The sequence below is a fragment of the Hypomesus nipponensis genome, chromosome 7 (assembly GCF_054491055.1).
Source record: "Hypomesus nipponensis isolate SF chromosome 7, ASM5449105v1, whole genome shotgun sequence".
NCBI lineage: Eukaryota > Metazoa > Chordata > Actinopteri > Osmeriformes > Osmeridae > Hypomesus > Hypomesus nipponensis.
Window position 1 is genome coordinate 15253262 of NC_140367.1, and position 27158 is coordinate 15280419.

The 27158-nt window shown below is 47.7% G+C and overlaps 1 protein-coding gene and 26 non-coding genes across 30 annotated transcripts in view; all 27 read right to left on the reverse strand.

Annotated features, from left to right (window-relative positions):
• Positions 1-252: 252 nt before the first annotated feature.
• trnal-uaa (transfer RNA leucine (anticodon UAA)) lies at positions 253-325 on the reverse strand. Its single transcript has one exon. It is a non-coding gene; the product is annotated as a tRNA-Leu (tRNA).
• Positions 326-642: 317 nt separating this feature from the next.
• trnaf-gaa (transfer RNA phenylalanine (anticodon GAA)) lies at positions 643-715 on the reverse strand. Its single transcript has one exon. It is a non-coding gene; the product is annotated as a tRNA-Phe (tRNA).
• Positions 716-1805: 1090 nt separating this feature from the next.
• On the reverse strand, positions 1806-1878 carry trnal-uaa (transfer RNA leucine (anticodon UAA)). Its single transcript has one exon. It is a non-coding gene; the product is annotated as a tRNA-Leu (tRNA).
• A 704-nt stretch (positions 1879-2582) lies between these two features.
• trnaf-gaa (transfer RNA phenylalanine (anticodon GAA)) lies at positions 2583-2655 on the reverse strand. The gene has a single exon. It is a non-coding gene; the product is annotated as a tRNA-Phe (tRNA).
• A 310-nt stretch (positions 2656-2965) lies between these two features.
• On the reverse strand, positions 2966-3038 carry trnal-uaa (transfer RNA leucine (anticodon UAA)). The gene has a single exon. It is a non-coding gene; the product is annotated as a tRNA-Leu (tRNA).
• A 317-nt stretch (positions 3039-3355) lies between these two features.
• On the reverse strand, positions 3356-3428 carry trnal-uaa (transfer RNA leucine (anticodon UAA)). Its single transcript has one exon. It is a non-coding gene; the product is annotated as a tRNA-Leu (tRNA).
• A 705-nt stretch (positions 3429-4133) lies between these two features.
• trnaf-gaa (transfer RNA phenylalanine (anticodon GAA)) lies at positions 4134-4206 on the reverse strand. The gene has a single exon. It is a non-coding gene; the product is annotated as a tRNA-Phe (tRNA).
• A 310-nt stretch (positions 4207-4516) lies between these two features.
• Positions 4517-4589, reverse strand: trnal-uaa (transfer RNA leucine (anticodon UAA)). Its single transcript has one exon. It is a non-coding gene; the product is annotated as a tRNA-Leu (tRNA).
• A 705-nt stretch (positions 4590-5294) lies between these two features.
• trnal-uaa (transfer RNA leucine (anticodon UAA)) lies at positions 5295-5367 on the reverse strand. The gene has a single exon. It is a non-coding gene; the product is annotated as a tRNA-Leu (tRNA).
• Positions 5368-6070: 703 nt separating this feature from the next.
• Positions 6071-6143, reverse strand: trnaf-gaa (transfer RNA phenylalanine (anticodon GAA)). Its single transcript has one exon. It is a non-coding gene; the product is annotated as a tRNA-Phe (tRNA).
• A 310-nt stretch (positions 6144-6453) lies between these two features.
• On the reverse strand, positions 6454-6526 carry trnal-uaa (transfer RNA leucine (anticodon UAA)). Its single transcript has one exon. It is a non-coding gene; the product is annotated as a tRNA-Leu (tRNA).
• Positions 6527-6842: 316 nt separating this feature from the next.
• trnaf-gaa (transfer RNA phenylalanine (anticodon GAA)) lies at positions 6843-6915 on the reverse strand. The gene has a single exon. It is a non-coding gene; the product is annotated as a tRNA-Phe (tRNA).
• Positions 6916-7230: 315 nt separating this feature from the next.
• On the reverse strand, positions 7231-7303 carry trnal-uaa (transfer RNA leucine (anticodon UAA)). The gene has a single exon. It is a non-coding gene; the product is annotated as a tRNA-Leu (tRNA).
• A 314-nt stretch (positions 7304-7617) lies between these two features.
• Positions 7618-7690, reverse strand: trnaf-gaa (transfer RNA phenylalanine (anticodon GAA)). Its single transcript has one exon. It is a non-coding gene; the product is annotated as a tRNA-Phe (tRNA).
• A 317-nt stretch (positions 7691-8007) lies between these two features.
• On the reverse strand, positions 8008-8080 carry trnaf-gaa (transfer RNA phenylalanine (anticodon GAA)). Its single transcript has one exon. It is a non-coding gene; the product is annotated as a tRNA-Phe (tRNA).
• Positions 8081-8774: 694 nt separating this feature from the next.
• Positions 8775-8847, reverse strand: trnal-uaa (transfer RNA leucine (anticodon UAA)). Its single transcript has one exon. It is a non-coding gene; the product is annotated as a tRNA-Leu (tRNA).
• Positions 8848-9161: 314 nt separating this feature from the next.
• On the reverse strand, positions 9162-9234 carry trnal-uaa (transfer RNA leucine (anticodon UAA)). Its single transcript has one exon. It is a non-coding gene; the product is annotated as a tRNA-Leu (tRNA).
• A 313-nt stretch (positions 9235-9547) lies between these two features.
• On the reverse strand, positions 9548-9620 carry trnaf-gaa (transfer RNA phenylalanine (anticodon GAA)). The gene has a single exon. It is a non-coding gene; the product is annotated as a tRNA-Phe (tRNA).
• A 310-nt stretch (positions 9621-9930) lies between these two features.
• Positions 9931-10003, reverse strand: trnal-uaa (transfer RNA leucine (anticodon UAA)). Its single transcript has one exon. It is a non-coding gene; the product is annotated as a tRNA-Leu (tRNA).
• Positions 10004-10317: 314 nt separating this feature from the next.
• On the reverse strand, positions 10318-10390 carry trnaf-gaa (transfer RNA phenylalanine (anticodon GAA)). Its single transcript has one exon. It is a non-coding gene; the product is annotated as a tRNA-Phe (tRNA).
• A 317-nt stretch (positions 10391-10707) lies between these two features.
• Positions 10708-10780, reverse strand: trnaf-gaa (transfer RNA phenylalanine (anticodon GAA)). The gene has a single exon. It is a non-coding gene; the product is annotated as a tRNA-Phe (tRNA).
• Positions 10781-11090: 310 nt separating this feature from the next.
• trnal-uaa (transfer RNA leucine (anticodon UAA)) lies at positions 11091-11163 on the reverse strand. The gene has a single exon. It is a non-coding gene; the product is annotated as a tRNA-Leu (tRNA).
• A 314-nt stretch (positions 11164-11477) lies between these two features.
• trnal-uaa (transfer RNA leucine (anticodon UAA)) lies at positions 11478-11550 on the reverse strand. The gene has a single exon. It is a non-coding gene; the product is annotated as a tRNA-Leu (tRNA).
• A 314-nt stretch (positions 11551-11864) lies between these two features.
• Positions 11865-11937, reverse strand: trnal-uaa (transfer RNA leucine (anticodon UAA)). Its single transcript has one exon. It is a non-coding gene; the product is annotated as a tRNA-Leu (tRNA).
• Positions 11938-12250: 313 nt separating this feature from the next.
• Positions 12251-12323, reverse strand: trnaf-gaa (transfer RNA phenylalanine (anticodon GAA)). The gene has a single exon. It is a non-coding gene; the product is annotated as a tRNA-Phe (tRNA).
• Positions 12324-13414: 1091 nt separating this feature from the next.
• trnal-uaa (transfer RNA leucine (anticodon UAA)) lies at positions 13415-13487 on the reverse strand. Its single transcript has one exon. It is a non-coding gene; the product is annotated as a tRNA-Leu (tRNA).
• An 8094-nt stretch (positions 13488-21581) lies between these two features.
• The window catches only part of ipo8 (importin 8), a 40828-nt gene continuing 35251 nt past the window's right edge, over positions 21582-27158 (reverse strand). For 3 of the 4 annotated variants that reach the window (XM_084701328.1, XM_084701327.1, XM_084701329.1), the window contains exons 24-25: positions 22437-22566; positions 21582-22315 (exon numbers count right to left, since the gene is read on the reverse strand). In XM_084701328.1, coding sequence (XP_084557454.1) covers position 22315; positions 22437-22566 — 131 coding nt within the window. In that variant the 3' untranslated portion in view covers positions 21582-22314. The remainder of the gene's footprint in view (positions 22316-22436; positions 22567-27158) is intronic. The other variant, XM_084701330.1, reaches the window with a different exon arrangement.

Below are 27158 nucleotides of genomic sequence, written 5' to 3' on the forward strand. Positions count from 1 at the left end.
ACATGTCCAAAAAGCTGTTAATGGAGTTTTGCGAGTTGCCATATCATCCAATGATGGAGGGGAAACACGGCCTACTGGTGCACTTCGCTGCGCTATCAGCTCCGATATTTAAAAGCGACAAGTTTATGCAGCAGGTCCCGTGTCGCGCCTTTCTCTGACCAATAAGGTCAGCAGTGTTTTGGCGTGACTTTTGAGAAAATGCACCGTCAACCACTTCCTTGAGTAGAGTGTACTTTGGAAACACCAAACCCTTGCCGAAACCCAGGATTGAACCAGGGACCTTTAGATCTTAAGTCTAACGCTCTCCTAACTGAGCTATTTCGGCACAGAGTCAACAGGCTGCAGTAGCTTGTCCAAGCCTCGCCACAGACGCGGGCAAGAAAGAAAAGCATGTCCAAAAAGCTGTTAATGGAGTTTTGCGAGTTGCCCTATCATTTAATGATGGAGGGGAAACACGGCCTACTGGTGCACTTCGCTGTGCTATCAGCTCCGATATTTAAAAGCGACAAGTTTATGCAGCAGGTCCCGTGTCGCGCCTTTCTCTGACCAGTCAATAGTCAGCAGTGTTTTGGCGTGACTTTTGAGAAAATGCACCGTCAACCACTTCCTTGAATAGAGTGTACTTTGGAAACACCAAACCCTTGCCGAAACCCGGGATCGAACCAGGGACCTTTAGATCTTCAGTCTAACGCTCTCCCAACTGAGCTATTTCGGCACAGAACAGGCTGCAGTAGCATGTCCAAGCCTTGCCACAGACGCGAGCAAGAAAGAAAAACATGTCCAAAAAGCTGTTAATGGAGTTTTGCGAGTTGCCATATCATCCAATGATGGAGGGGAAACACGGCCTACTGGTGCACTTCGCTGCGCTATCAGCTCCGATATTTAAAAGCGACAAGTTTATGCAGCAGGTCCCGTGTCACGCCTTTCTCTGACCAGTCAGTGGTCAGCAGTGTTTTGGCGTGACCTTTGAGAAAATGCACCGTCAATCACTTCCTTGAGTAGACTATACTCTGGAAACACCAAAGCCTTGCCGAAACCCGGGATTGAACCAGGTACCTTTAGATCTTCAGTCTAACGCTCTCCCAACTGAGCTATTTCGGCATAAAGTCAACAGGCTGCAGTAGCATGTCCAAGCCTTGCCACAGACGCGAGCAAGAAAGAAAAACATGTCCAAAAAGCTGTTAATGGAGTTTTGCGAGTTGCCCTATCATTTAATGATGGAGGGGAAACACAGCCTACTGGTGCACTTCGCTGCGCTATCAGCTCCGATATTTAAAAGCGAAAGTTTATGCAGCAGGTCCCGTGTCGCGCCTTTCTCTGACCAATAAGGTCAGCAGTGTTTTGGCGTGACTTTTGAGAAAATGCACCGTCAACCACTTCCTTGAGTAGATTGTACTTTGGAAACACCAAACCCTTGCCGAAACCCAGGATCGAACCAGGGACCTTTAGATCTTCAGTCTAACGCTCTCCCAACTGAGCTATTTCGGCACAAAGTCAACAGGCTGCAGTAGCATGTCCAAGCCTTGCCACAGACGCGAGCAAGAAAGAAAAACATGTCCAAAAAGCTGTTAATGGAGTTTTGCGAGTTGCCATATCATCCAATGATGGAGGGGAAACACAGCCTACTGGTGCACTTCGCTGCGCTATCAGCTCCGATATTTAAAAGCTACAAGTTTATGCAGCAGGTCCCGTGTCGCGCCTTTCTCTGACCAGTCAATGGTCAGCAGTGTTTTGGCGTGACCTTTGAGAAAATGCACCGTCAACCACTTCCTTGAGTAGACTGTACTTTGGAAACACCAAACGCTTTCCAAAACCCAGGATTGAACCAGGGACCTTTAGATCTTAAGTCTAACGCTCTCCTAACTGAGCTATTTCGGCACAGAGTCAACAGGCTGCAGTAGCATGTCCAAGCCTTGCCACAGACGCGGGCAAGAAAGAAAAGCATGTCCAAAAAGCTGTTAATGGAGTTTTGCGAGTTGCCCTATCATTTAATGATGGAGGGGAAACACAGCCTACTGGTGCACTTCGCTGCGCTATCAGCTCCGATATTTAAAAGCGACAAGTTTATGCAGCAGGTCCCGTGTCACGCCTTTCTCTGACCAGTCAGTGGTCAGCAGTGTTTTGGCGTGACCTTTGAGAAAATGCACCGTCAATCACTTCCTTGAGTAGACTATACTCTGGAAACACCAAAGCCTTGCCGAAACCCGGGATTGAACCAGGGACCTTTAGATCTTCAATCTAACGCTCTCCCAACTGAGCTATTTCGGCACAAAGTCAACAGGCTGCAGTAGCATGTCCAAGCCTTGCCACAGACGCGAGCAAGAAAGAAAAACATGTCCAAAAAGCTGTTAATGGAGTTTTGCGAGTTGCCCTATCATTTAATGATGGAGGGGAAACACAGCCTACTGGTGCACTTCGCTGCGCTATCAGCTCCGATATTTAAAAGCGAAAGTTTATGCAGCAGGTCCCGTGTCGCGCCTTTCTCTGACCAATAAGGTCAGCAGTGTTTTGGCGTGACTTTTGAGAAAATGCACCGTCAACCACTTCCTTGAGTAGAGTGTACTTTGGAAACACCAAACCCTTGCCGAAACCCGGGATTGAACCAGGGACCTTTAGATCTTCAGTCTAACGCTCTCCCAACTGAGCTATTTCGGCACAGAACAGGCTGTAGTAGCATGTCCAAGCCTTGCCACAGACGCCAGCAAGAAAGAAAAACATGTCCAAAAAGCTGTTAATGGAGTTTTGCGAGTTGCCCTATCATTTAATGATGGAGGGGAAACACAGCCTACTGGTGCACTTCGCTGCGCTATCAGCTCCGATATTTAAAAGCGAAAGTTTATGCAGCAGGTCCCGTGTCGCGCCTTTCTCTGACCAATAAGGTCAGCAGTGTTTTGGCGTGACTTTTGAGAAAATGCACCGTCAACCACTTCCTTGAGTAGAGTGTACTTTGGAAACACCAAACCCTTGCCGAAACCCAGGATTGAACCAGGGACCTTTAGATCTTAAGTCTAACGCTCTCCTAACTGAGCTATTTCGGCACAGAGTCAACAGGCTGCAGTAGCTTGTCCAAGCCTTGCCACAGACGCGGGCAAGAAAGAAAAGCATGTCCAAAAAGCTGTTAATGGAGTTTTGCGAGTTGCCCTATCATTTAATGATGGAGGGGAAACACAGCCTACTGGTGCACTTCGCTGCGCTATCAGCTCCGATATTTAAAAGCGACAAGTTTATGCAGCAGGTCCCGTGTCACGCCTTTCTCTGACCAGTCAGTGGTCAGCAGTGTTTTGGCGTGACTTTTGAGAAAATGCACCGTCAACCACTTCCTTGAGTAGAGTGTACTTTGGAAACACCAAACCCTTGCCGAAACCCAGGATTGAACCAGGGACCTTTAGATCTTAAGTCTAACGCTCTCCTAACTGAGCTATTTCGGCACAGAGTCAACAGGCTGCAGTAGCTTGTCCAAGCCTTGCCACAGACGCGGACAAGAAAGAAAAGCATGTCCAAAAAGCTGTTAATGGAGTTTTGCGAGTTGCCCTATCATTTAATGATGGAGGGGAAACACAGCCTACTGGTGCACTTCGCTGCGCTATCAGCTCCGATATTTAAAAGCGAAAGTTTATGCAGCAGGTCCCGTGTCACGCCTTTCTCTGACCAGTCAGTGGTCAGCAGTGTTTTGGCGTGACCTTTGAGAAAATGCACCGTCAATCACTCCCTTGAGTAGACTATACTCTGGAAACACCAAAGCCTTGCCGAAACCCGGGATTGAACCAGGGACCTTTAGATCTTCAATCTAACGCTCTCCCAACTGAGCTATTTCGGCACAAAGTCAACAGGCTGCAGTAGCATGTCCAAGCCTTGCCACAGACGCGAGCAAGAAAGAAAAACATGTCCAAAAAGCTGTTAATGGAGTTTTGCGAGTTGCCCTATCATTTAATGATGGAGGGGAAACACAGCCTACTGGTGCACTTCGCTGCGCTATCAGCTCCGATATTTAAAAGCGAAAGTTTATGCAGCAGATCCCGTGTCGCGCCTTTCTCTGACCAGTCAATGGTCAGCAGTGTTTTGGCGTGACTTTTGAGAAAATGCACCGTCAACCACTTCCTTGAATAGAGTGTACTTTGGAAACACCAAACCCTTGCCGAAACCCGGGATCGAACCAGGGACCTTTAGATCTTCAGTCTAACGCTCTCCCAACTGAGCTATTTCGGCACAGAACAGGCTGCAGTAGCATGTCCAAGCCTTGCCACAGACGCGGGCAAGAAAGAAAAGCATGTCCAAAAAGCTGTTAATGGAGTTTTGCGAGTTGCCCTATCATTTAATGATGGAGGGGAAACACAGCCTACTGGTGCACTTCGCTGCGCTATCAGCTCCGATATTTAAAAGCGAAAGTTTATGCAGCAGGTCCCGTGTCGCGCCTTTCTCTGACCAATAAGGTCAGCAGTGTTTTGGCGTGACTTTTGAGAAAATGCACCGTCAACCACTTCCTTGAGTAGAGTGTACTTTGGAAACACCAAACCCTTGCCGAAACCCAGGATTGAACCAGGGACCTTTAGATCTTAAGTCTAACGCTCTCCTAACTGAGCTATTTCGGCACAGAGTCAACAGGCTGCAGTAGCTTGTCCAAGCCTTGCCACAGACGCGGACAAGAAAGAAAAGCATGTCCAAAAAGCTGTTAATGGAGTTTTGCGAGTTGCCCTATCATTTAATGATGGAGGGGAAACACAGCCTACTGGTGCACTTCGCTGCGCTATCAGCTCCGATATTTAAAAGCGAAAGTTTATGCAGCAGGTCCCGTGTCACGCCTTTCTCTGACCAGTCAGTGGTCAGCAGTGTTTTGGCGTGACCTTTGAGAAAATGCACCGTCAATCACTTCCTTGAGTAGACTATACTCTGGAAACACCAAAGCCTTGCCGAAACCCGGGATTGAACCAGGGACCTTTAGATCTTCAATCTAACGCTCTCCCAACTGAGCTATTTCGGCACAAAGTCAACAGGCTGCAGTAGCATGTCCAAGCCTTGCCACAGATGCGAGCAAGAAAGAAAAACATGTCCAAAAAGCTGTTAATGGAGTTTTGCGAGTTGCCCTATCATTTAATGATGGAGGGGAAACACAGCCTACTGGTGCACTTCGCTGCGCTATCAGCTCCGATATTTAAAAGCGAAAGTTTATGCAGCAGCTCCCGTGTCACGCCTTTCTCTGACCAGTCAATGGTCAGCAGTGTTTTGGCGTGACTTTTGAGAAAATGCACCGTCAACCACTTCCTTGAGTAGACCGCACTTTGGAAACGCCAAAGCCTTGCCGAACCCCGGGATCGAACCATGGAGCTTTAGATCTTAAGTCTAACGCTCTCCTAACTGAGCTATTTCGGCACAGAACAGGCTACAGTAGCATGTCCAAGCCTTGCCACAGACGCGAGCAAGAAAGAAAAACATGTCCAAAAAGCTGTTAATGGAGTTTTGCGAGTTGCCATATCATCCAATGATGGAGGGGAAACACGGCCTACTGGTGCACTTCGCTGCGCTATCAGCTCCGATATTTAAAAGCGACAAGTTTATGCAGCAGGTCCCGTGTCACGCCTTTCTCTGACCAGTCAGTGGTCAGCAGTGTTTTGGCGTGACTTTTGAGAAAATGCACCGTCAACCACTTCCTTGAGTAGAGTGTACTTTGGAAACACCAAACCCTTGCCGAAACCCGGGATTGAACCAGGGACTTTTAGATCTTCAGTCTAACGCTCTCCCAACTGAGCTATTTCGGCACAAAGTCAACAGGCTGCAGTAGCATGTCCAAGCCTTGCCACAGACGCGAGCAAGAAAGAAAAACATGTCCAAAAAGCTGTTAATGGAGTTTTGCGAGTTGCCCTATCATTTAATGATGGAGGGGAAACACAGCCTACTGGTGCACTTCGCTGCGCTATCAGCTCCGATATTTAAAAGCGACAAGTTTATGCAGCAGGTCCCGTGTCGCGCCTTTCTCTGACCAGTCAATGGTCAGCAGTGTTTTGGCGTGACTTTTGAGAAAATGCACCGTCAACCACTTCCTTGAATAGAGTGTACTTTGGAAACACCAAACCCTTGCCGAAACCCGGGATCGAACCAGGGACCTTTAGATCTTCAGTCTAACGCTCTCCCAACTGAGCTATTTCGGCACAGAACAGGCTGCAGTAGCATGTCCAAGCCTTGCCACAGACGCGGGCAAGAAAGAAAAGCATGTCCAAAAAGCTGTTAATGGAGTTTTGCGAGTTGCCCTATCATTTAATGATGGAGGGGAAACACAGCCTACTGGTGCACTTCGCTGCGCTATCAGCTCCGATATTTAAAAGCGAAAGTTTATGCAGCAGGTCCCGTGTCGCGCCTTTCTCTGACCAATAAGGTCAGCAGTGTTTTGGCGTGACTTTTGAGAAAATGCACCGTCAACCACTTCCTTGAGTAGAGTGTACTTTGGAAACACCAAACCCTTGCCGAAACCCAGGATTGAACCAGGGACCTTTAGATCTTAAGTCTAACGCTCTCCTAACTGAGCTATTTCGGCACAGAGTCAACAGGCTGCAGTAGCTTGTCCAAGCCTTGCCACAGACGCGGACAAGAAAGAAAAGCATGTCCAAAAAGCTGTTAATGGAGTTTTGCGAGTTGCCCTATCATTTAATGATGGAGGGGAAACACAGCCTACTGGTGCACTTCGCTGCGCTATCAGCTCCGATATTTAAAAGCGAAAGTTTATGCAGCAGGTCCCGTGTCACGCCTTTCTCTGACCAGTCAGTGGTCAGCAGTGTTTTGGCGTGACCTTTGAGAAAATGCACCGTCAATCACTTCCTTGAGTAGACTATACTCTGGAAACACCAAAGCCTTGCCGAAACCCGGGATCGAACCAGGGACCTTTAGATCTTCAGTCTAACGCTCTCCCAACTGAGCTATTTCGGCACAAAGTCAACAGGCTGCAGTAGCATGTCCAAGCCTTGCCACAGACGCGAGCAAGAAAGAAAAACATGTCCAAAAAGCTGTTAATGGAGTTTTGCGAGTTGCCCTATCATTTAATGATGGAGGGGAAACACAGCCTACTGGTGCACTTCGCTGCGCTATCAGCTCCGATATTTAAAAGCGACAAGTTTATGCAGCAGGTCCCGTGTCGCGCCTTTCTCTGACCAATAAGGTCAGCAGTGTTTTGGCGTGACTTTTGAGAAAATGCACCGTCAACCACTTCCTTGAGTAGAGTGTACTTTGGAAACACCAAACCCTTGCCGAAACCCAGGATTGAACCAGGGACCTTTAGATCTTAAGTCTAACGCTCTCCTAACTGAGCTATTTCGGCACAGAGTCAACAGGCTGCAGTAGCTTGTCCAAGCCTTGCCACAGACGCGGACAAGAAAGAAAAGCATGTCCAAAAAGCTGTTAATGGAGTTTTGCGAGTTGCCCTATCATTTAATGATGGAGGGGAAACACAGCCTACTGGTGCACTTCGCTGCGCTATCAGCTCCGATATTTAAAAGCGAAAGTTTATGCAGCAGGTCCCGTGTCGCGCCTTTCTCTGACCAATAAGGTCAGCAGTGTTTTGGCGTGACTTTTGAGAAAATGCACCGTCAACCACTTCCTTGAATAGAGTGTACTTTGGAAACACCAAACCCTTGCCGAAACCCGGGATCGAACCAGGGACCTTTAGATCTTCAGTCTAACGCTCTCCCAACTGAGCTATTTCGGCACAAAGTCAACAGGCTGCAGTAGCATGTCCAAGCCTTGCCACAGACGCGAGCAAGAAAGAAAAACATGTCCAAAAAGCTGTTAATGGAGTTTTGCGAGTTGCCCTATCATTTAATGATGGAGGGGAAACACAGCCTACTGGTGCACTTTGCTGCGCTATCAGCTCCGATATTTAAAAGCGACAAGTTTATGCAGCAGGTCCCGTGTCGCGCCTTTCTCTGACCAGTCAGTGGTCAGCAGTGTTTTGGCGTGACTTTTGAGAAAATGCACCGTCAACCACTTCCTTGAGTAGAGTGTACTTTGGAAACACCAAACCCTTGCCGAAACCCGGGATCGAACCAGGGACCTTTAGATCTTCAGTCTAACGCTCTCCCAACTGAGCTATTTCGGCACAGAACAGGCTGTAGTAGCTTGTCCAAGCCTTGCCACAGACGCGGGCAAGAAAGAAAAGCATGTCCAAAAAACTGTTAATGGCGTTTTGCGAGTTGCCATATCATCCAATGATGGAGGGGAAACACGGCCTACTGGTGCACTTCGCTGCGCTATCAGCTCCGATATTTAAAAGCGACAAGTTTATGCAGCAGGTCCCGTGTCGCGCCTTTCTCTGACCAATAAGGTCAGCAGTGTTTTGGCGTGACTTTTGAGAAAATGCACCGTCAACCACTTCCTTGAGTAGAGTGTACTTTGGAAACACCAAACGCTTTCCAAAACCCAGGATTGAACCAGGGACCTTTAGATCTTCAGTCTAACGCTCTCCCAACTGAGCTATTTCGGCACAGAACAGGCTGCAGTAGCATGTCCAAGCCTTGCCACAGACGCCAGCAAGAAAGCAAAACATGTCCAAAAAGCTGTTAATGGAGTTTTGCGAGTTGCCCTATCATTTAATGATGGAGGGGAAACACAGCCTACTGGTGCACTTCGCTGCGCTATCAGCTCCGATATTTAAAAGCGAAAGTTTATGCAGCAGGTCCCGTGTCGCGCCTTTCTCTGACCAATAAGGTCAGCAGTGTTTTGGCGTGACTTTTGAGAAAATGCACCGTCAACCACTTCCTTGAGTAGAGTGTACTTTGGAAACACCAAACCCTTGCCGAAACCCAGGATTGAACCAGGGACCTTTAGATCTTAAGTCTAACGCTCTCCTAACTGAGCTATTTCGGCACAGAGAAAACAGGCTGCAGTAGCTTGTCCAAGCCTTGCCACAGACGCGGACAAGAAAGAAAAGCATGTCCAAAAAGCTGTTAATGGAGTTTTGCGAGTTGCCCTATCATTTAATGATGGAGGGGAAACACAGCCTACTGGTGCACTTCGCTGCGCTATCAGCTCCGATATTTAAAAGCGAAAGTTTATGCAGCAGGTCCCGTGTCGCGCCTTTCTCTGACCAATAAGGTCAGCAGTGTTTTGGCGTGACTTTTGAGAAAATGCACCGTCAACCACTTCCTTGAGTAGAGTGTACTTTGGAAACACCAAACCCTTGCCGAAACCCAGGATTGAACCAGGGACCTTTAGATCTTAAGTCTAACGCTCTCCCAACTGAGCTATTTCGGAACAGAACAGGCTGCAGTAGCATGTCCAAGCCTTGCCACAGACGCGAGCAAGAAAGAAAAACATGTCCAAAAAGCTGTTAATGGAGTTTTGCGAGTTGCCCTATCATCCAATGATGGAAGGGAAACACAGCCTATTGGTGCACTTCGCTGCGCTATCAGCTCCGATATTTAAAAGCGACAAGTTTATGCAGCAGCTCCCGTGTCACGCCTTTCTCTGACCAGTCAATGGTCAGCAGTGTTTTGGCGTGACTTTTGAGAAAATGCACCGTCAACCACTTCCTTGAGAAGAGTGTACTTTGGAAACACCAAAGCCTTGCCGAAACCCGGGATTGAACCAGGGACCTTTAGATCTTCAGTCTAACGCTCTCCCAACTGAGCTATTTCGGCACAGAACAGGCTGCAGTAGCATGTCCAAGCCTTGCCACAGACGCGAGCAAGAAAGAAAAACATGTCCAAAAAGCTGTTAATGGAGTTTTGCGAGTTGCCCTATCATTTAATGATGGAGGGGAAACACAGCCTACTGGTGCACTTCGCTGCGCTATCAGCTCCGATATTTAAAAGCGAAAGTTTATGCAGCAGGTCCCGTGTCGCGCCTTTCTCTGACCAATAAGGTCAGCAGTGTTTTGGCGTGACTTTTGAGAAAATGCACCGTCAACCACTTCCTTGAGTAGAGTGTACTTTGGAAACACCAAACCCTTGCCGAAACCCAGGATTGAACCAGGGACCTTTAGATCTTAAGTCTAACGCTCTCCTAACTGAGCTATTTCGGCACAGAGTCAACAGGCTGCAGTAGCTTGTCCAAGCCTTGCCACAGACGCGGACAAGAAAGAAAAGCATGTCCAAAAAGCTGTTAATGGAGTTTTGCGAGTTGCCCTATCATTTAATGATGGAGGGGAAACACAGCCTACTGGTGCACTTCGCTGCGCTATCAGCTCCGATATTTAAAAGCGAAAGTTTATGCAGCAGGTCCCGTGTCGCGCCTTTCTCTGACCAATAAGGTCAGCAGTGTTTTGGCGTGACTTTTGAGAAAATGCACCGTCAACCACTTCCTTGAATAGAGTGTACTTTGGAAACACCAAACCCTTGCCGAAACCCGGGATCGAACCAGGGACCTTTAGATCTTCAGTCTAACGCTCTCCCAACTGAGCTATTTCGGCACAAAGTCAACAGGCTGCAGTAGCATGTCCAAGCCTTGCCACAGACGCGAGCAAGAAAGAAAAACATGTCCAAAAAGCTGTTAATGGAGTTTTGCGAGTTGCCCTATCATTTAATGATGGAGGGGAAACACAGCCTACTGGTGCACTTCGCTGCGCTATCAGCTCCGATATTTAAAAGCGACAAGTTTATGCAGCAGGTCCCGTGTCGCGCCTTTCTCTGACCAGTCAATGGTCAGCAGTGTTTTGGCGTGACTTTTGAGAAAATGCACCGTCAACCACTTCCTTGAATAGAGTGTACTTTGGAAACACCACACCCTTGCCGAAACCCGGGATCGAACCAGGGACCTTTAGATCTTCAGTCTAACGCTCTCCCAACTGAGCTATTTCGGCACAGAACAGGCTGCAGTAGCATGTCCAAGCCTTGCCACAGACGCCAGCAAGAAAGCAAAACATGTCCAAAAAGCTGTTAATGGAGTTTTGCGAGTTGCCCTATCATTTAATGATGGAGGGGAAACACAGCCTACTGGTGCACTTCGCTGCGCTATCAGCTCCGATATTTAAAAGCGAAAGTTTATGCAGCAGGTCCCGTGTCGCGCCTTTCTCTGACCAATAAGGTCAGCAGTGTTTTGGCGTGACTTTTGAGAAAATGCACCGTCAACCACTTCCTTGAGTAGAGTGTACTTTGGAAACACCAAACCCTTGCCGAAACCCAGGATTGAACCAGGGACCTTTAGATCTTAAGTCTAACGCTCTCCTAACTGAGCTATTTCGGCACAGAGTCAACAGGCTGCAGTAGCTTGTCCAAGCCTTGCCACAGACGCGGACAAGAAAGAAAAGCATGTCCAAAAAGCTGTTAATGGAGTTTTGCGAGTTGCCCTATCATTTAATGATGGAGGGGAAACACAGCCTACTGGTGCACTTCGCTGCGCTATCAGCTCCGATATTTAAAAGCGAAAGTTTATGCAGCAGGTCCCGTGTCGCGCCTTTCTCTGACCAATAAGGTCAGCAGTGTTTTGGCGTGACTTTTGAGAAAATGCACCGTCAACCACTTCCTTGAGTAGAGTGTACTTTGGAAACACCAAACCCTTGCCGAAACCCAGGATTGAACCAGGGACCTTTAGATCTTAAGTCTAACGCTCTCCTAACTGAGCTATTTCGGCACAGAGAAAACAGGCTGCAGTAGCTTGTCCAAGCCTTGCCACAGACGCGGACAAGAAAGAAAAGCATGTCCAAAAAGCTGTTAATGGAGTTTTGCGAGTTGCCCTATCATTTAATGATGGAGGGGAAACACAGCCTACTGGTGCACTTCGCTGCGCTATCAGCTCCGATATTTAAAAGCGAAAGTTTATGCAGCAGGTCCCGTGTCGCGCCTTTCTCTGACCAATAAGGTCAGCAGTGTTTTGGCGTGACTTTTGAGAAAATGCACCGTCAACCACTTCCTTGAGTAGAGTGTACTTTGGAAACACCAAACCCTTGCCGAAACCCAGGATTGAACCAGGGACCTTTAGATCTTAAGTCTAACGCTCTCCCAACTGAGCTATTTCGGAACAGAACAGGCTGCAGTAGCATGTCCAAGCCTTGCCACAGACGCGAGCAAGAAAGAAAAACATGTCCAAAAAGCTGTTAATGGAGTTTTGCGAGTTGCCCTATCATCCAATGATGGAAGGGAAACACAGCCTATTGGTGCACTTCGCTGCGCTATCAGCTCCGATATTTAAAAGCGACAAGTTTATGCAGCAGCTCCCGTGTCACGCCTTTCTCTGACCAGTCAATGGTCAGCAGTGTTTTGGCGTGACTTTTGAGAAAATGCACCGTCAACCACTTCCTTGAGAAGAGTGTACTTTGGAAACACCAAAGCCTTGCCGAAACCCGGGATCGAACCAGGGACCTTTAGATCTTCAGTCTAACGCTCTCCCAACTGAGCTATTTCGGCACAGAACAGGCTGCAGTAGCATGTCCAAGCCTTGCCACAGACGCGAGCAAGAAAGCAAAACATGTCCAAAAAGCTGTTAATGGAGTTTTGCGAGTTGCCCTATCATTTAATGATGGAGGGGAAACACAGCCTACTGGTGCACTTCGCTGCGCTATCAGCTCCGATATTTAAAAGCGAAAGTTTATGCAGCAGGTCCCGTGTCGCGCCTTTCTCTGACCAATAAGGTCAGCAGTGTTTTGGCGTGACTTTTGAGAAAATGCACCGTCAACCACTTCCTTGAGTAGAGTGTACTTTGGAAACACCAAAGCCTTGCCGAAACCCGGGATCGAACCAGGGACCTTTAGATCTTCAGTCTAACACTCTCCCAACTGAGCTATTTCGGCACAAAGTCAACAGGCTTCAGTAGCATGTCCAAGCCTTGCCACAGACGCGAGCAAGAAAGAAAAACATGTCCAAAAAGCTGTTAATGGAGTTTTGCGAGTTGCCATATCATCCAATGATGGAGGGGAAACACGGCCTACTGGTGCACTTCGCTGCGCTATCAGCTCCGATATTTAAAAGCGACAAGTTTATGCAGCAGGTCCCGTGTCACGCATTTCTCTGACCAGTCAGTGGTCAGCAGTGTTTTGGCGTGACCTTTGAGAAAATGCTACGTCAACCACTTCCTTGAGCAGACTGTACTTTGGAAACACCAAAGCCTTGCCGAAACGCGGGATCGAACCAAGGACCTTTAGATCTTCAGTCTAACACTCTCCCAACTGAGCTATTTCAGCACAGAACAGGCTGCAGTAGCTTGTCCAAGCCTTGCCACAGACGCGGGCAAGAAAGAAAAACATGTCCAAAAAGCTGTTAATGGCGTTTTGCGAGTTGCTATATCATCCAATGATGGAGGGGAGGGGAAACACGGCCTACTGGTGCACTTCGCTGCGCTATCAGCTCCGATATTTAAAAGCGACAAGTTTATGCAGCAGGTCCCGTGTCACGCCTTTCTCTGACCAGTAAATGGTCAGCAGTGTTTTGGCGTGACCTTTGAGAAAATGCACCGTCAACCACTTCCTTGAGTAGACTGTACTTTGGAAATGCCAAAGCCTTGCCGAACCCCGGGATCGAACCATGGAGCTTTAGATCTTAAGTCTAACGCTCTCCTAACTGAGCTATTTCGGCACAAAACGTACAGTCTGCAGTAGCATGTCCAAGCCTTGGCACAGACGTGGGCAAGAAAGAAAAATACGTCCAAAAATCTTTTAATGGCGTTTTGCCATATCATCCAATGATGGAGGGAAAACACGGCCTACTGGTGCACTGCGCTGCGCTATCAGCTCCGATATTTAAAAGCGACAAGCTTACGCAGCAGTTCCCTGAGCTATTTCGGCACAAAGCCCACAGTCTGCAGTAGCATGTCAAAGCCTTGCCACAGACGCGGGCAAGAAAGAAAAACATGTCCAAAAAGCTGTTAATTGCCCGTAAGGCGATGGAACCCGTGACCTTGCCGTTGGCGTTTTGTATAAAACTTCTGGGTATATGCCTAAAATGGGTCAAACTGACTGATAGCAACTGCATGTCATTCTATCTTTATACTACTGAAGAGATTTTGGCTTTAGAATCAGGTTTGGAGACATTCAGTTTTGTTTTGCTTTAAAGTTCTTGTTAGCTCTTGAATAGCGTTTTCATTGCATTTGCATGGTTTTGTGGGTGAATGGTTTCTCATCAACTCTGACTCTTCTACCATTTCAATCTTGGTGGTTTATACCTGGGAAAAGGGTTTTGGCATTTAAATGGAGCGTTACTAGTCAGTAATATCATGTTTACTTCATTGACACACATGATATGACAGTACTTATATTTCCGCCTTAAACGAACTGACTGAAAACAACTGTATTTCATCCTATCCACATAATACTGAAGAGATTTTGGCTTTAGAATCAGTTTTGGAGACATTCAGTTTTGTATTGCTTTAAAGTTCTTCTCAGCTCTTGAATAGAGTTTTTGATGCTTTTGCATGGTTTTGTGTAAAACTTCTGGGTGAATGGTTTCCCATCAACTATGACTATTCTACCATTTTAATCTTGGTGGTTTATACCTTGGAAAAAGGTTTTGGCTTTGAAATGGAGCGTTACTAGTCAGTAATATCATGTTTACTTCATTGCCACACATGATATGACAGTGCTTATAGTCCAGCCTTAAACAAACTGACTGAAAACAACTGTATTTCATCCTATCCATATACTACTGAAGAGATTTTGGCTTTAGAATCAGTTTTGGAGACATTCAGTTTTGTATTGCTTTAAAGTTCTTTTCAGCTCTTGAATAGCGTTTTCCATGTATTTGCATGGTTTTGTGGGTGAATGGTTTACCATCAACTATATGCTTTCAAGCAATACAAAACGGAATGTCTAGTAACGAACCATTTAAATGCCAAGACCCTTTTCCCCTGGTATAAACCACCAATATGAAAATGGTAGAATAGTCATAGTTGAGGGGAAACCATTCACCCAGAAATTTTATACAAAACCATGCAAATGCATTGAAAACGCTATTCAGGAGCTGAAAAGCATTTTAAAGCAATACAAAACTGAAAGTCTCCAAAACTGATTCTAAAGCCAAGATCTGTTCAGTAGTATGTGGATAGGATGAAATACAGTGATTTTTAGTCAGTTTGTTGAAGGCTGAAATATAAGCACTGTCATCACATGCTGTCAGCCCTCAGTGGCTGCGCTGACCAGCTGGCAGGGGTCTTCAGTGACATCTTCAACCTCTCCCTTAACCTGTCTGTACTCCCCACCTGCTTCAAGAGGACCACCATCATGCCTGTGCCCAAAAACACCAAGGTCACATGTTTGAAAGACTATCGCCCGATAGCACTGACCTCTGCCATTATGAAGTGCTTTGAGCGGCTAGTCAAATCATTCATCTGCTCCTCGCTGCCTCCCACCCTGGACCCTATGCAGTTTTGCATACCGGTCCAACAGGTCTACAGACGATGCCATCGCTCTGACTATGCACACCGCTCTCTCCCACCTGGACAAGGGGAATACGTATGTGAGGATGCTGTTCATTGACTACAGCTCAGCATTCAACACCATCATCCACTCCAGACTAGTCTCCAAGCTTGTGGACCTGGGACTAAGCACTTCTCTCTGCAAGTGGATCTTCCACTTCCTGACGGGGAGGCCACAGGTGGTGAGAATCGGTGACCGCACCTCATCTGTACTGATCACCAACACAAGTGACCCCCAGGGCTGCGTGCTCAGCCCTCTCCTGTTCTCCTTGTTCACTCAAGACTGTGCGGCAACTAACAGCTCCAACCTCCTTGTTAAGTTTGCTGACGACACAACCATCGTGGGCCTCATCTCTGATAGTGACGAGTCAGCCTACAGAGAGGAGGTTGACACCCTGACATCCTGGTGCCAGGACAATAACCTCTCTCTCAACATCAGCAAGACCAAGGAGATGATTGTGGACTATAGGAGGCCGCAGGAGGAGGAGCATGCACCCCTACTCATCAACGGATCTGAAGTGGAGAAGGTCAGCTGCTTCAAGTTCCTCGGGGTGAACATAAGCAACGATCTCACCTGGCGCCTCATTTATAAAACTGTGCGTAGGATTCTTACTAAAAGTGTACGTACGCCCAAAAGCCTAAAATGGCGTACGCACACAAAAATTCAGATTTATAAAACCGTGCGTACGCACACCTGTACGCAATGTTCCCTTTATAAATCACAGATTACCCACAAGTGTGCGTACGTGAATCAGCATTGTACCCCGCCCTGAAAACGCCCATTTTTAACCATAAATAGTCAATGCAAAGCACCTCATGAATGCTAATCTAGTATATGTCATCATGACCCTGGCATACGATTGTTCTTTACGGTGAATCATAGCGCATGACAACTTCTCAGACACTGTTAGCCTATTGGTGGAGCCCGAAAACTCAGAAAATGTGGTGGCCGGTAGATCACCAATTTTAAAAAAACTGTGCGAGTGGCGTCAACTGTGGCAGTGATACTGCGAGTTGAGATACAATTTGAAAACAAAAGCGTTTTGTTATGAACAGTAATCTATTAAAGTCTGGAATGATAACGAGGATGTAGAGTGTAGCGATTGCACGGGAGCTTGACGACTGTATTTCCAGTTTTTGACATATGAGGATATTTTGCACAGTATTAAATAAATATATTTAGTCATACACTGTGTTCTGCAGTTATCTAAAGGTAGGATATGTGATGTTATCTTGTATTCCATGCAGTCGGGGAATCTCCCCTTCCTGAACTCCCATAGTGGACAATCTGATGGTGAGGAAGCGCTGAATTTTTATTTCAAATTTGAGTTGGATTGTACAAGGTGTTTATGGAACAAGAATCACTCAGTACAAGCGCAAATAACGCTGATGTATGTAATCTTCATGATAATCATGAAATTGAATGAAAAAAACGTGTGTGAGGAAAACAAAATATATAAATATTACGAGTAATGTTCTTCCCACATTCAATTTCTGCAATCTGACTACAGTACGGTCATCTGCGTGGCCAATTCCAACTGTTTTCAAAATGTGCGTAGGCCTACGGGAGGGTCAGAGTTTGCTTGGAGGACCGCACATTCTCCCGTCAAGTTTGTTTTTTATAAATCACAACCTTTGCGAGGAAAGTGGCGTACGCACATTTTCAGCCCCGTTTTGTGTGTACGCAAGCTTTATAAATGAGACCCCTGGTCTGTTCACACGGACAAGGTGGTCAAATCGGCCCGTAAGCGCCTCTTCTTCCTGAGGAGACTGAAGAAGTTTGGTATGGACTCAGTCATCCTCACTAACTTTTACAGATGCACTATAGAGAGCATTCTGACTGGTTGTATTACAGTGTGGTATGGGAGCTGCACAGACAGGGACCGCAAGGCCCTACGAAGTGTGGTCCGTTCTGCTGAGTTCATCATCGGCAGGAAGCTCCCAGCCCTACAGGACACCTACCATACACGTTGCCTAAGGAAAGCCGGCAGGATTCTAAGACACTGTTCCCACCCATACTTCAGTCTCTTTACCCCGTTGTTTTCTGGCAGGCGTTACCGCAGAATCCGGTCACGCACACGCAGACTGGACAACAGTTTCTACCCAAGGGCCTTCAGGCTTCTGAATGTACACTGATATGGACATTGATTTACTGCACACTAGTCACTTATACACTGTCACTTTCAGCTACTGGCTCAGTAACATTGCACTACTGTACCTCACTGTACCGCCATCAGGCTCCAGTATGGTCATTGACATAGTCACTGATCTGCAATTTTGCACTATTGTACTGTACTCCACTTAAGTTAGAATAGGTTATAGGGTTGAAATAGGTTTTATGTGTATTTAGGGTTAGTATAGTGTATTATTTATTGTTATCTGTAATTTAGGAAGTTTTAGTATTAGGGTTAGTATAGTCAATTATTTATTGCTATCTGTATACTTAGGAAGTTTCACTTATTGAAGCTCAGCATAGATGTAAATTATGTTCTGTGTACTTATATATTATGCCAGGTGCTTGCGTTGTCTTGTCTTAAGAATTTCAGTGCTCAGTCTGACCTTGTGTTGTTTTGTGTACCTGACAAATAAAAAACTTGAACGCGTGGCAATGAATTAAAAATGATATTACTGACTAGACACGCTCCATTTCAATGCCAAAACCCTTTTCCCAGGTATAAACCACCAAGATTAAAATGGTAGAATAGTCATAGTTGATGGGAAACCATTCACCCACAAAACCATGCAAATGCATTGAAAAAGATATTCAAGAGATGAAAAGCACTTTAAAGCAATACAAAACTGAATGTCTCCAAAACTGATTATAAAGCCAAAATCTCTTCAGTAGGATGTGGATAGAATGAAACACAGTTGCTATAAGTCAGTTGGCCCCTTTTTAGGCATTCACCCATGAGTTTTATACAAAACGATGCAAATGCATTGGATCTGCACGATTCACGCAAGTCACCCAAACTGATGTGAAAAAAAGCGCGAGGCGCCGAAAAGCGCGTTGTTTGCATCCCTGTACCAGCCACATGTCACTTATTCTATTGCAGGTGTGATACTGCACTCGTGAATTTAATTATAACGTGTCAGAAATGGGTCCATGTTCAACAATGGGTAATCAAAGAAAGTCTCTGACTTTCTTTTACATTTATTCATTTAGCTGACGCTTTTATCCAAAGCAACTTCCAAGAGAGAGCTTTACAAAAGTGCATAGGTCACTGATAATAACACCGAGATATCCACAAACATTGCAGGTAGCCAAACATGAAGCATACATTGTGAAAATCCAAAAATAAGTGCCAAAGGGAAGAACCATAAGAGCATGTAGTTAAACAAGTTACAATTAAACATCCGAATCGCGAATACAAGCGGCCGAAATGAGCTTTCTCCGCAGGGTGTCCGGGCTCTCCCTTAGAGATAGGGTGAGAAGCTCGGTCATCCGGGAGGGGCTCAGAGTAGAACCGCTGCTCCTCCGCGTCGAGAGGAGCCAGCTGAGGTGGCTCGGGCATCTGATTAGGATGCCTCCTGGACGCCTCCCTGGTGAGGTGTTCCGGGCACGTCCCACTGGGAAGAGGCCCCGGGGAAGACCCAGGACACGCTGGAGGGACTATGTCACTCGGCTGGCCTGGGAACGCCTCGGGGTCCCCCAGGAAGAGGTGGTGGAAGTGGCCGGGGAGAGGGAAGCCTGGGCCTCCCTGCTTAGGTCGTTGCCCCCGCGACCCGATCCCCGGACAAGCGGAAGATGACGTGACGTGACGTGACAATTAAACATGAGCCTCAAAGTGCAGGAGTGTACCCGTAGAAAAGCAAGCAAGAGTTTAAATCAGTTACAGCTAACCAACAAGTCTCTCAATAAGAGTCATTGTGATCCTGGAGGAAACTAACATAAGATCCAGCAAATCATTCCTAGGTGTCGTTGTATTCCCGGAACAAGTGAGTCTTGAGCCTTTTCTTGAAGGTGGAGAGACAGTCTGTGTTACTGATGGAGGTGGGGAGTTGATTCCACTACTGGGGGGCCAGACAGGAGAAGAGTTTGTGTTGGGACTGGGCGGTCTTTAGCAGAGGGACCACCAGACGGTTGTCATAAGAAGACCGGAGGTGGCGGGTGGGGGTGTAGGGCAGGAGGAGAGACTTGATGTCGTCGGGTGCAGCCCCGTTCACCGCTCGGAAGGTCAGTACCAGGGTCTTGAATCTGATACAGGCCGTGATGGGTAGCCAGTGAAGGGAGATGAGTTGACATGGGAGCGTCTGGGTAGGTTGAAGACCAGGCGGGCCGCTGCGTTCTGAATCCTCTGGAGAGGGCGGGTTGCGCATGCTGGGAGACCGGCGAGCAGCGAGTTGCAGTAGTCCAACTTGGAGAGGACAAGCGCTTGGACTAGCAGTTGGGTGGAGTGCTCAAACAGGTATCTCCTGATCTTCCGGATGTTGAAGAGGGTGAACTTACATGACCGTGAGACCGCAGCAATGTGGGCTGTGAGGGAGGGCTCGTCATCCATGGTCACCCCGAGGTTCCTGGAAGAGGATGAGGGGGTCACCATCGCGGATCCCAGGATGATTGAGAGATTGTGGGTGATGGAGGGTTTGGCCGGGATGATAAGTTCTGTTTTCGCGAGGTTCAGCTGGAGGTGGTGCTTGGTCATCCAGGCGGAGATGTCTGTGAGGCAGGCCTCAATCCTAGCTGAGATCCCCGGATCAGTAGGGGGGAACGACAGGTACAGCTGCGTGTCGTCAGCTTAGCAGTGGTAGGAGAAGCTGTGGGAGGTGATGATTGGTCCAAGTGAGGTGGTGTACAGGGAGTACAGTTTAAAGAAGTTATGATCAGTGGGGCAGCGTATTTACCTACATAATTCGGACTAGGGCCAAAGAATAGGTACAGTTTCTCAGTAAATGAGAAAGAGTAGATCTTAGACCTAGCCTCCACATCATAAAGGGACCTGACCTTTCTCATAGTCCACAAACACCCCCCACCTTCTGGGGCTTCTGTCTCAGGGAAAGGACAGAGGGGCCAGTAGCTATATGCTTACCTGCACCAGGACTACTATCCAGACTCAATGTGATCTTCCTCTTCCTGTTGATAGACTCTCTGACCACTCCCATATCCTACCAAGTCTTCCCCTCAACCTGCACCTCATAATTGAGGAGAAAATCCCTGAGGAGAAACCCTGCTTTCCCTGGACACAGACAGAATGATCAAATCTGTGTCTGGGTTGTCTCTGGGTCTTTTGGTTGGCTGATCCTGCTTTGTCTTCATCCCTCACCTGATTCCAATCCTCAGACATGATGTGATTGGGATGTGCTACAGCACAGGGTCACATCCACTGCATACTATTTAATCTTCTTCAGTTTAGACTCAGACAGCTTCTCCATCTCTTTATTGAGAGTCCCAGTTGAGACACAGCTGCCCCTACACTCAGACCACTGATCTCAGACTAGTCTTTGGTGTGTGGAGGGGTGCTCAGCTCAGCTCACATTTCATGCCAGGAGGCAACACAATGCGCTTCACAGAGGGGAAAAGTGGAGGGGGGGATTGGGATACAAACACTTATGTTTGACCCTAACTTTCCAGAGGGAAGCAAAAAACCAGATCACCGGGCCAGAATAGGAGAACTGTAAATATTCTTTGCTTACCCCTCTGAAATGAAATCGATCCTGGAGAATGTGGAGTGCCAACATATTGCAAAGAACACAGTTCATTCTTTCTACATCATAAGAAACACGACACTATATACAAAAAAATAATAAATAAAACAAATAAAACACACAAAGCATTTAAAAGGAAGGTACTGGAAAATGCTGGACCAACAAAAGGCCTAACTTACCTGCCTAAATGGGCCTATATTGCCGGAAACACCATAACACACAAACAGCATACAGTACACGAGACAAGAAAGATTTGACAAGAAATCAGACCATAATTTATGTCATACCGTTGGTGGATATGTGTCCAATTTATGCCTCAATCTATAAAAATACCTTTAAAAAAAACCTCATCACTCAAACACATCAATTACACACATTGCATGCGTGCTCTTGATATCTTTGTAAATGTGATTTGAATTTATAGAGGAAGTAACAAAAGACATAGACAAACTGACAGAAACATATAAACGGCTGTGATATTTGATTCAAACGTCGAGCTCTGCATGATGTCTTTAAATGATGATCTTAAATGTGACAGATCAATTTTCTGTTTTGAAAAAGGTGTGGAGGGGCTGCAGGAAGAGAAGAAGTAACAACAGCAAACAGCTAAACACACCTTTGCTAGATGATTTTTATGACATTTCTTCAGTTAATTCAGAAACTGTTACAAAACGAAGACAAACAAAAAGAGAAGGCTTTGTTCTCTAATGATCCTAACCGTTGATCTTTCACACACTGGGGTCAACAGATAGTGACCTTTGACCTCTAAACCCAGCATCCATCTATCCATCCATCCATCCATCCTCTCAGCAGTGCAGTCGGCAGCCTGACAGTGTAAATATCTCTGATTGTTGCCAACATATCTTCCTCACTACTGTAACAATGATAGAAAGTCGAGCTATAAAGACAAAGATTGTATTTACAATATCACACATACAAACACTCTGTCACATACACTCACCCTGTCATATACTGTACACACACAATTACAAAATCACAGACCAAAGGACTGCAAAGTATAACTAGAATAAATTGCTGGTCAGTGACGGAGTTATTTTTAATAGTACACACACTTGCGCAGCTAACACACACAGTCCAGTCTGGTGTGGAATAGTCCAGCTGTGGTCAAGGTTTTGAAGCGTGTGACGTCCTGGTCTGGTTATGTAGTGGAGCAGCCCAGTCTCTGGTAAGTCTTTCACCAGTCTGGTTTTGATGAGCGTCCATTCTTGATGGAATCAGTAAAGTCTAGTTCAGGCTGGTCTGAAGCAGTTATTTATACTTTCCAGGATGAGGTCAGACCAGTTCTGCTGCTCCATCACACCTCCAGCCTCCAGCCATGCTCCTCACCACTCTGAAACAACAAAGAGAAATTATCATGTCTTAGACCAAAGCATGATGTCAGTCTCCTGTCTTTTATTGGCTCTCTAGACTCCTCTCTTCCCATTGATCCGTGGCCCAGTGAAGTGTCTCACCACTGGCCCTTGGTGGCCGTGCTCCTCCTCTGCTGGGACAGGCTGTAGATCTCCTGCAGCTGTTTCTTCTGGTCATCACTTAGTGGCGCTGTGAGTGACTGGTACCAGCCTACATCTGTACTCTGGACCCCTGTAACATACACTGGGTGAGTGTGTAATATGTGCAGGTGTAGGACAGGAGGGTATTCCAGAAAGCGGGATAAACAAACTGTGAGTCTCACCTTTAATTTACCCTAAAATGGTAAACTCTGACATTTTGGTTGCAGAACAGCTGATTTGAAATAGCGTGTGAATGAGGTCTGTAGCCAACATCAATGGAACTTTGATACTAGCATCCACCATGGCACTCGGCCCAAAAAAATGTTTCTCCTACTTCACCCCACGTATTAACACTTCGGTTAGAAGTGTTAATACGTGTTTATGGTGAATCTGAGCACATATTCATATATTCATCTCTGTCTTTACTCACCACCTGTCTGGAGGAGATAAAGGCGTGGATGAAACGCAATTCTTGTTGGCATCTCACATCAAATCCAGTCATCCTCCATAACTGGTGTAACCATTTCTGGCCATGACATTCTCCTCTCCACAACTGTCACCAATCTTGGCGTAAAATTTGACCCACAACCCGCCTTTGAAGCCCATATCAAAACCTCAGCAAGATTTCTTTCTACCATCTCAGAAATATTGCCAAACTCCGTTCCACTCTTACCTAAGCTGATGCCCAAAAACTTAGTCCATGCCTTTGTCTCCTCCAGACTGGATTACTGTAACACACTTCTCATCGGGATCCCTAACAATAGCCTGCAGAGATTGCAGTATGCTCAAAACAGTGATGCAAGGATTCTGATGAGAGTGCGGAAATACGACCACATCACACCCATTCTCCATTCACTTCATTGGCTTCCCGTTTCTACTAGGATTTAATTCAAGGTCTCCCTTCTCACCCAGTAGAAAAATCTACTGACCCCTACAACTACAGCACGATCTCTCCGAAAAAAACAAATTCTAAAATTCAAACCGTCGCCATCTCCCCAGGACTAAGTTCAGCACCATGGGTGACCAGGCTTTCTGTTCTGCTGCTCCTCGGATCTGGAATGCCCTCCACGACCATCTGAGGGGACCTCAACCCACTGAGACTTAAAAAAAAGGACTAAAAGAATTTCTTTTGAGCATATCTTATGAGTTTTAATTATCTCATTGTATTTTATATTGATGTTTTACCTTTTATAATCTGAACTGTAGCACTTTGAGATTTGTTTTCAAGAGAAAATGTGCGTTAGAAATAAAATGTATTATATAATTATAATATTATCCATCCATCCATCCATCATCTGCCGCTTGTCCGGGGATCGGGTCGCGGGGGCAGGACCTAAGCAGGGAGGCCTAGACTTCCCTCTCCCCGGCCACTTCCACCAGCTCTTCCTGAGGGACCCCGAGGCGTTCCCAGGCCAGCCGAGAGACATAGTCCCTACAGCGTGTCCTGGGTCTTCCCCGGGGCCTCTTCCCAGTGGGACGTGCCCAGAACACCTCACCAGGGAGGCGTCCAGGAGGCATCCTAATCAGATGCCCGAGCCACTTCAGCTGGCTCCTCTCGACGCTGAGGAGCAGTGGTTCTACTCTGAGCCCCTCCCGGATGACCGAGCTTCTCACCCTATCTCTAAGGGAGAGCCCGGACACCCTGCGGAGAAAGCTCATTTCGCCCGCTTGTATTCGCGATCTCGTTCTTTCGGTCACTACCCATACTTCGTGACCATAGGTGAGGGTAGGAACGTAGATCGACTGGTAAATAGAGAGCTTCGCCTTTCAACTCAGCTCCTTCTTCACCACGATGGACCGATGCAGAGCCCGCATCACTGCGGACGCTGCACTGATCCGCCTGTCGACCTCGCGCTCCATTCTTCCCTCACTCGTGAACAAGACCCCGAGATACTTGAACTCCTCCGCTTGGTTCAGGATCTCCTCCCCGACCCGGAGATGGCACTCCACCCTTTTCCGGTCGATAACCATGGCCTCAGATTTGTAGATGCTGATTCGCATCCCAGCCGCTTCAAATTCGGTTGCGAACCGCTCCAGTGAGAGCTGAAGGTCACGGCCCGATGAAGCCAACAGGACCACATCATCTGCAAAAAGCAGCGACCCAATCCTGAGGTCACCAAACCGGACCCCCTCAACACCCTGGTTGCGCCTAGAAATCCTGTCCATATAGGTAATGAACAGAATCGGTGACATAGGGCAGCCCTGGCGGAGTCCAACCCTCACCACCCCAGTGGCCCTGCCACCGCGGAGCTTTTTAACCACCTCGGCGACCTCAGCCCCAGAGATAGAAGGGCCCCCCCCGATGTCCCCAGACACTGCCTCCACGTCGGAAAGCGTGTTGGTGGAATTAAGGAGGTCTTCGAAGTATTCCTTCCACCGATCCAGGACGTCCCCTGTCGAGGTCAGCAGCGCACCATCCGCACCGTATACAGTGTTGACAGAGCACTGCTTCCCCCTCCTGAGCCGCCGGATGGTGGTCCAGAACCTTTTTGAAACCATTCGAAAGTCATTCTCCATGGTCTCGCCGAGCTCCTCCCATGCCCGGGTTTTTCCCTCCGCGACCGCCAAAGCCACATACCGCTTGGCCTGCCGGTACACATCAGCTGCCTCAGGAGTCCTACCAGCCAATAAAGTCCGATAGGCCTCCTTCTTCAGCTTGACGGCATCCCTCACATCCGGAGTCCACCACCGGGTCCGAGGGTTACCGCCGCGACATGCACCGACCGCCTTGCGGCCGCAGCTCCGGTCAGCCGCTTCAACAATGGAGGCCCGGAACATGGCCCATTCGGACTCAATGTCCCCGGCTCCCCCCGAGACCTGATCGAAGCTCTCCCGGAGGTGGGAGTTGAAGCTCCTTCTGACAGAGGGTTCCGCCAGCCGTTCCCAGCAGACCCTCACATTACGTTTGGGCCTGCCAGGCCTGACCAGCGTCTTCCCCCACCATCGAAGCCAACTCACCACCAGGTGGTGATCAGTTGCCAGCTCCGCCCCTCTCTTCACCCGAGTGTCCAAGACATGCGGCCCCAAGTCCGACGACACGACTACAAAGTCGATCATCGAGCTGAGACCTCGGGTGTCCTGGTGCCAGGTGCACATATGAACACCCTTATGCTTGAACATGGTGTTTGTTATGGACAAGCCGTGTCTAGCACAGAAGTCCAACAACAAGACACCACTCGGGTTCAGATCGGGGGGGCCGTTCCTCCCAATCACGCCCCTCCAGGTCTCACTGTCATTGCCCACATGAGTATTGAAGTCCCCCAGGAGGACGAGGGATCCCCGGGAGGAGCGCTTTCCAGCACCCCCCCCAGAGACTCCAAAAAGGGTGGGTACTCTGAGCTGCCGTTTGGTGCATAAGCACAAACGACAGTGGGGACCCGTCCCCCAACCCGAAGGCGGAGGGAGGCTACCCTCTCGTCCACCGGGGTGAACCCCAATGTACAGGCGCCGAACCGAGGGGAAACAAGTATTCCCACCCCAGCTCGACGCCTCTCACCAAGGGCAACTCCAGAGTGGAAGAGAGTCCAGCCCCTCTCAAAGAGACTGGTTCCGGAGCCTATGCTGTGCGTCGAGGCGAGGCCGACTATATCTAGCCGGAAACTCTCTACCTCGCGCACCAGCTCAGGCTCCTTTCCCGCCAGCGAGGTGACATTCCACGTCCCTAAAGCTAGCTTCTGCAGCCGAGGATCGGACCACCAAGGCCCCCGCCTTTGCCCGTCTCACATTGCACCCGACCCCCATGACCCCTCCTGCGGATGGTGAGCCCACTGGAAGAGGGTCCCACGTTGTCTCTTCGGGCTGTGCCCGACCGGGCCCCATGGGAAAAGGCCCAGCCACCAGGTGCTCGCCATCGAGCCCCACCCCCGGGCCTGGCTTCAGGGGGGGGCCCCGGTGACCCGCTTCCGGGCAAGGGCAACTGAGAACCATTAATGTTTTTCTTCATGGTTGGTTTTTTGAGCCACGCTTTGTCTGGTCTTTCACCTGGAACCTGTTTGCCTTGGGTGACCCTACCAGGGGCATAAAGCCCCCGACAACATAGCTTCCAGGATCACTAGGACACACAAACCCCTCCACCGCGGTAAGGTGGTGACTCAAGGAGTATATTATTATTATATTAATATGAAATATGTAACACATACTACAACAAACAGGCAAGGCATATTTTTTTGTTTTTCTGCTTCAGCATTCCAAGTATTGCTCTTTGAATCTTTATTCAACTTATTTTTATTGTGAGAATGCTGTTAAGCATTTATTGCTTTTCAACTTCTCAGTTCTTCCGCCGTTTTTTGCCCTTTAACCAGACCCCCACCCCTTGCCCCTCGGCTTGAAGCAATGGCCCCGGTGGATTTAGGTGGTATTGCATTTACGGTTAGGTTCCCGTGTCTTCCGGTCGTTTTTATTCTATTAACTGCAGTCAACATTTACAAAACTATCTCCCCCAATCATTTTGGTTCGATTCTCTAACCTGGCTCATACTAATAACTTTTTCATAGAATAATTTTTCCTACGTTTTTGCTAAGTTTGAAACCAATCCGAAATGGGTAAACTAGCACCCCATTTATTTGCCTACGTCAATAAAAGTTGCCTGCAAATGTGCTCGCGGATACTAACAGGGCACGAGCACAAAAGTTCACATTCATTGGCCGATAGCCGATTTACATTGAGCTGAATGAGCCATAGACT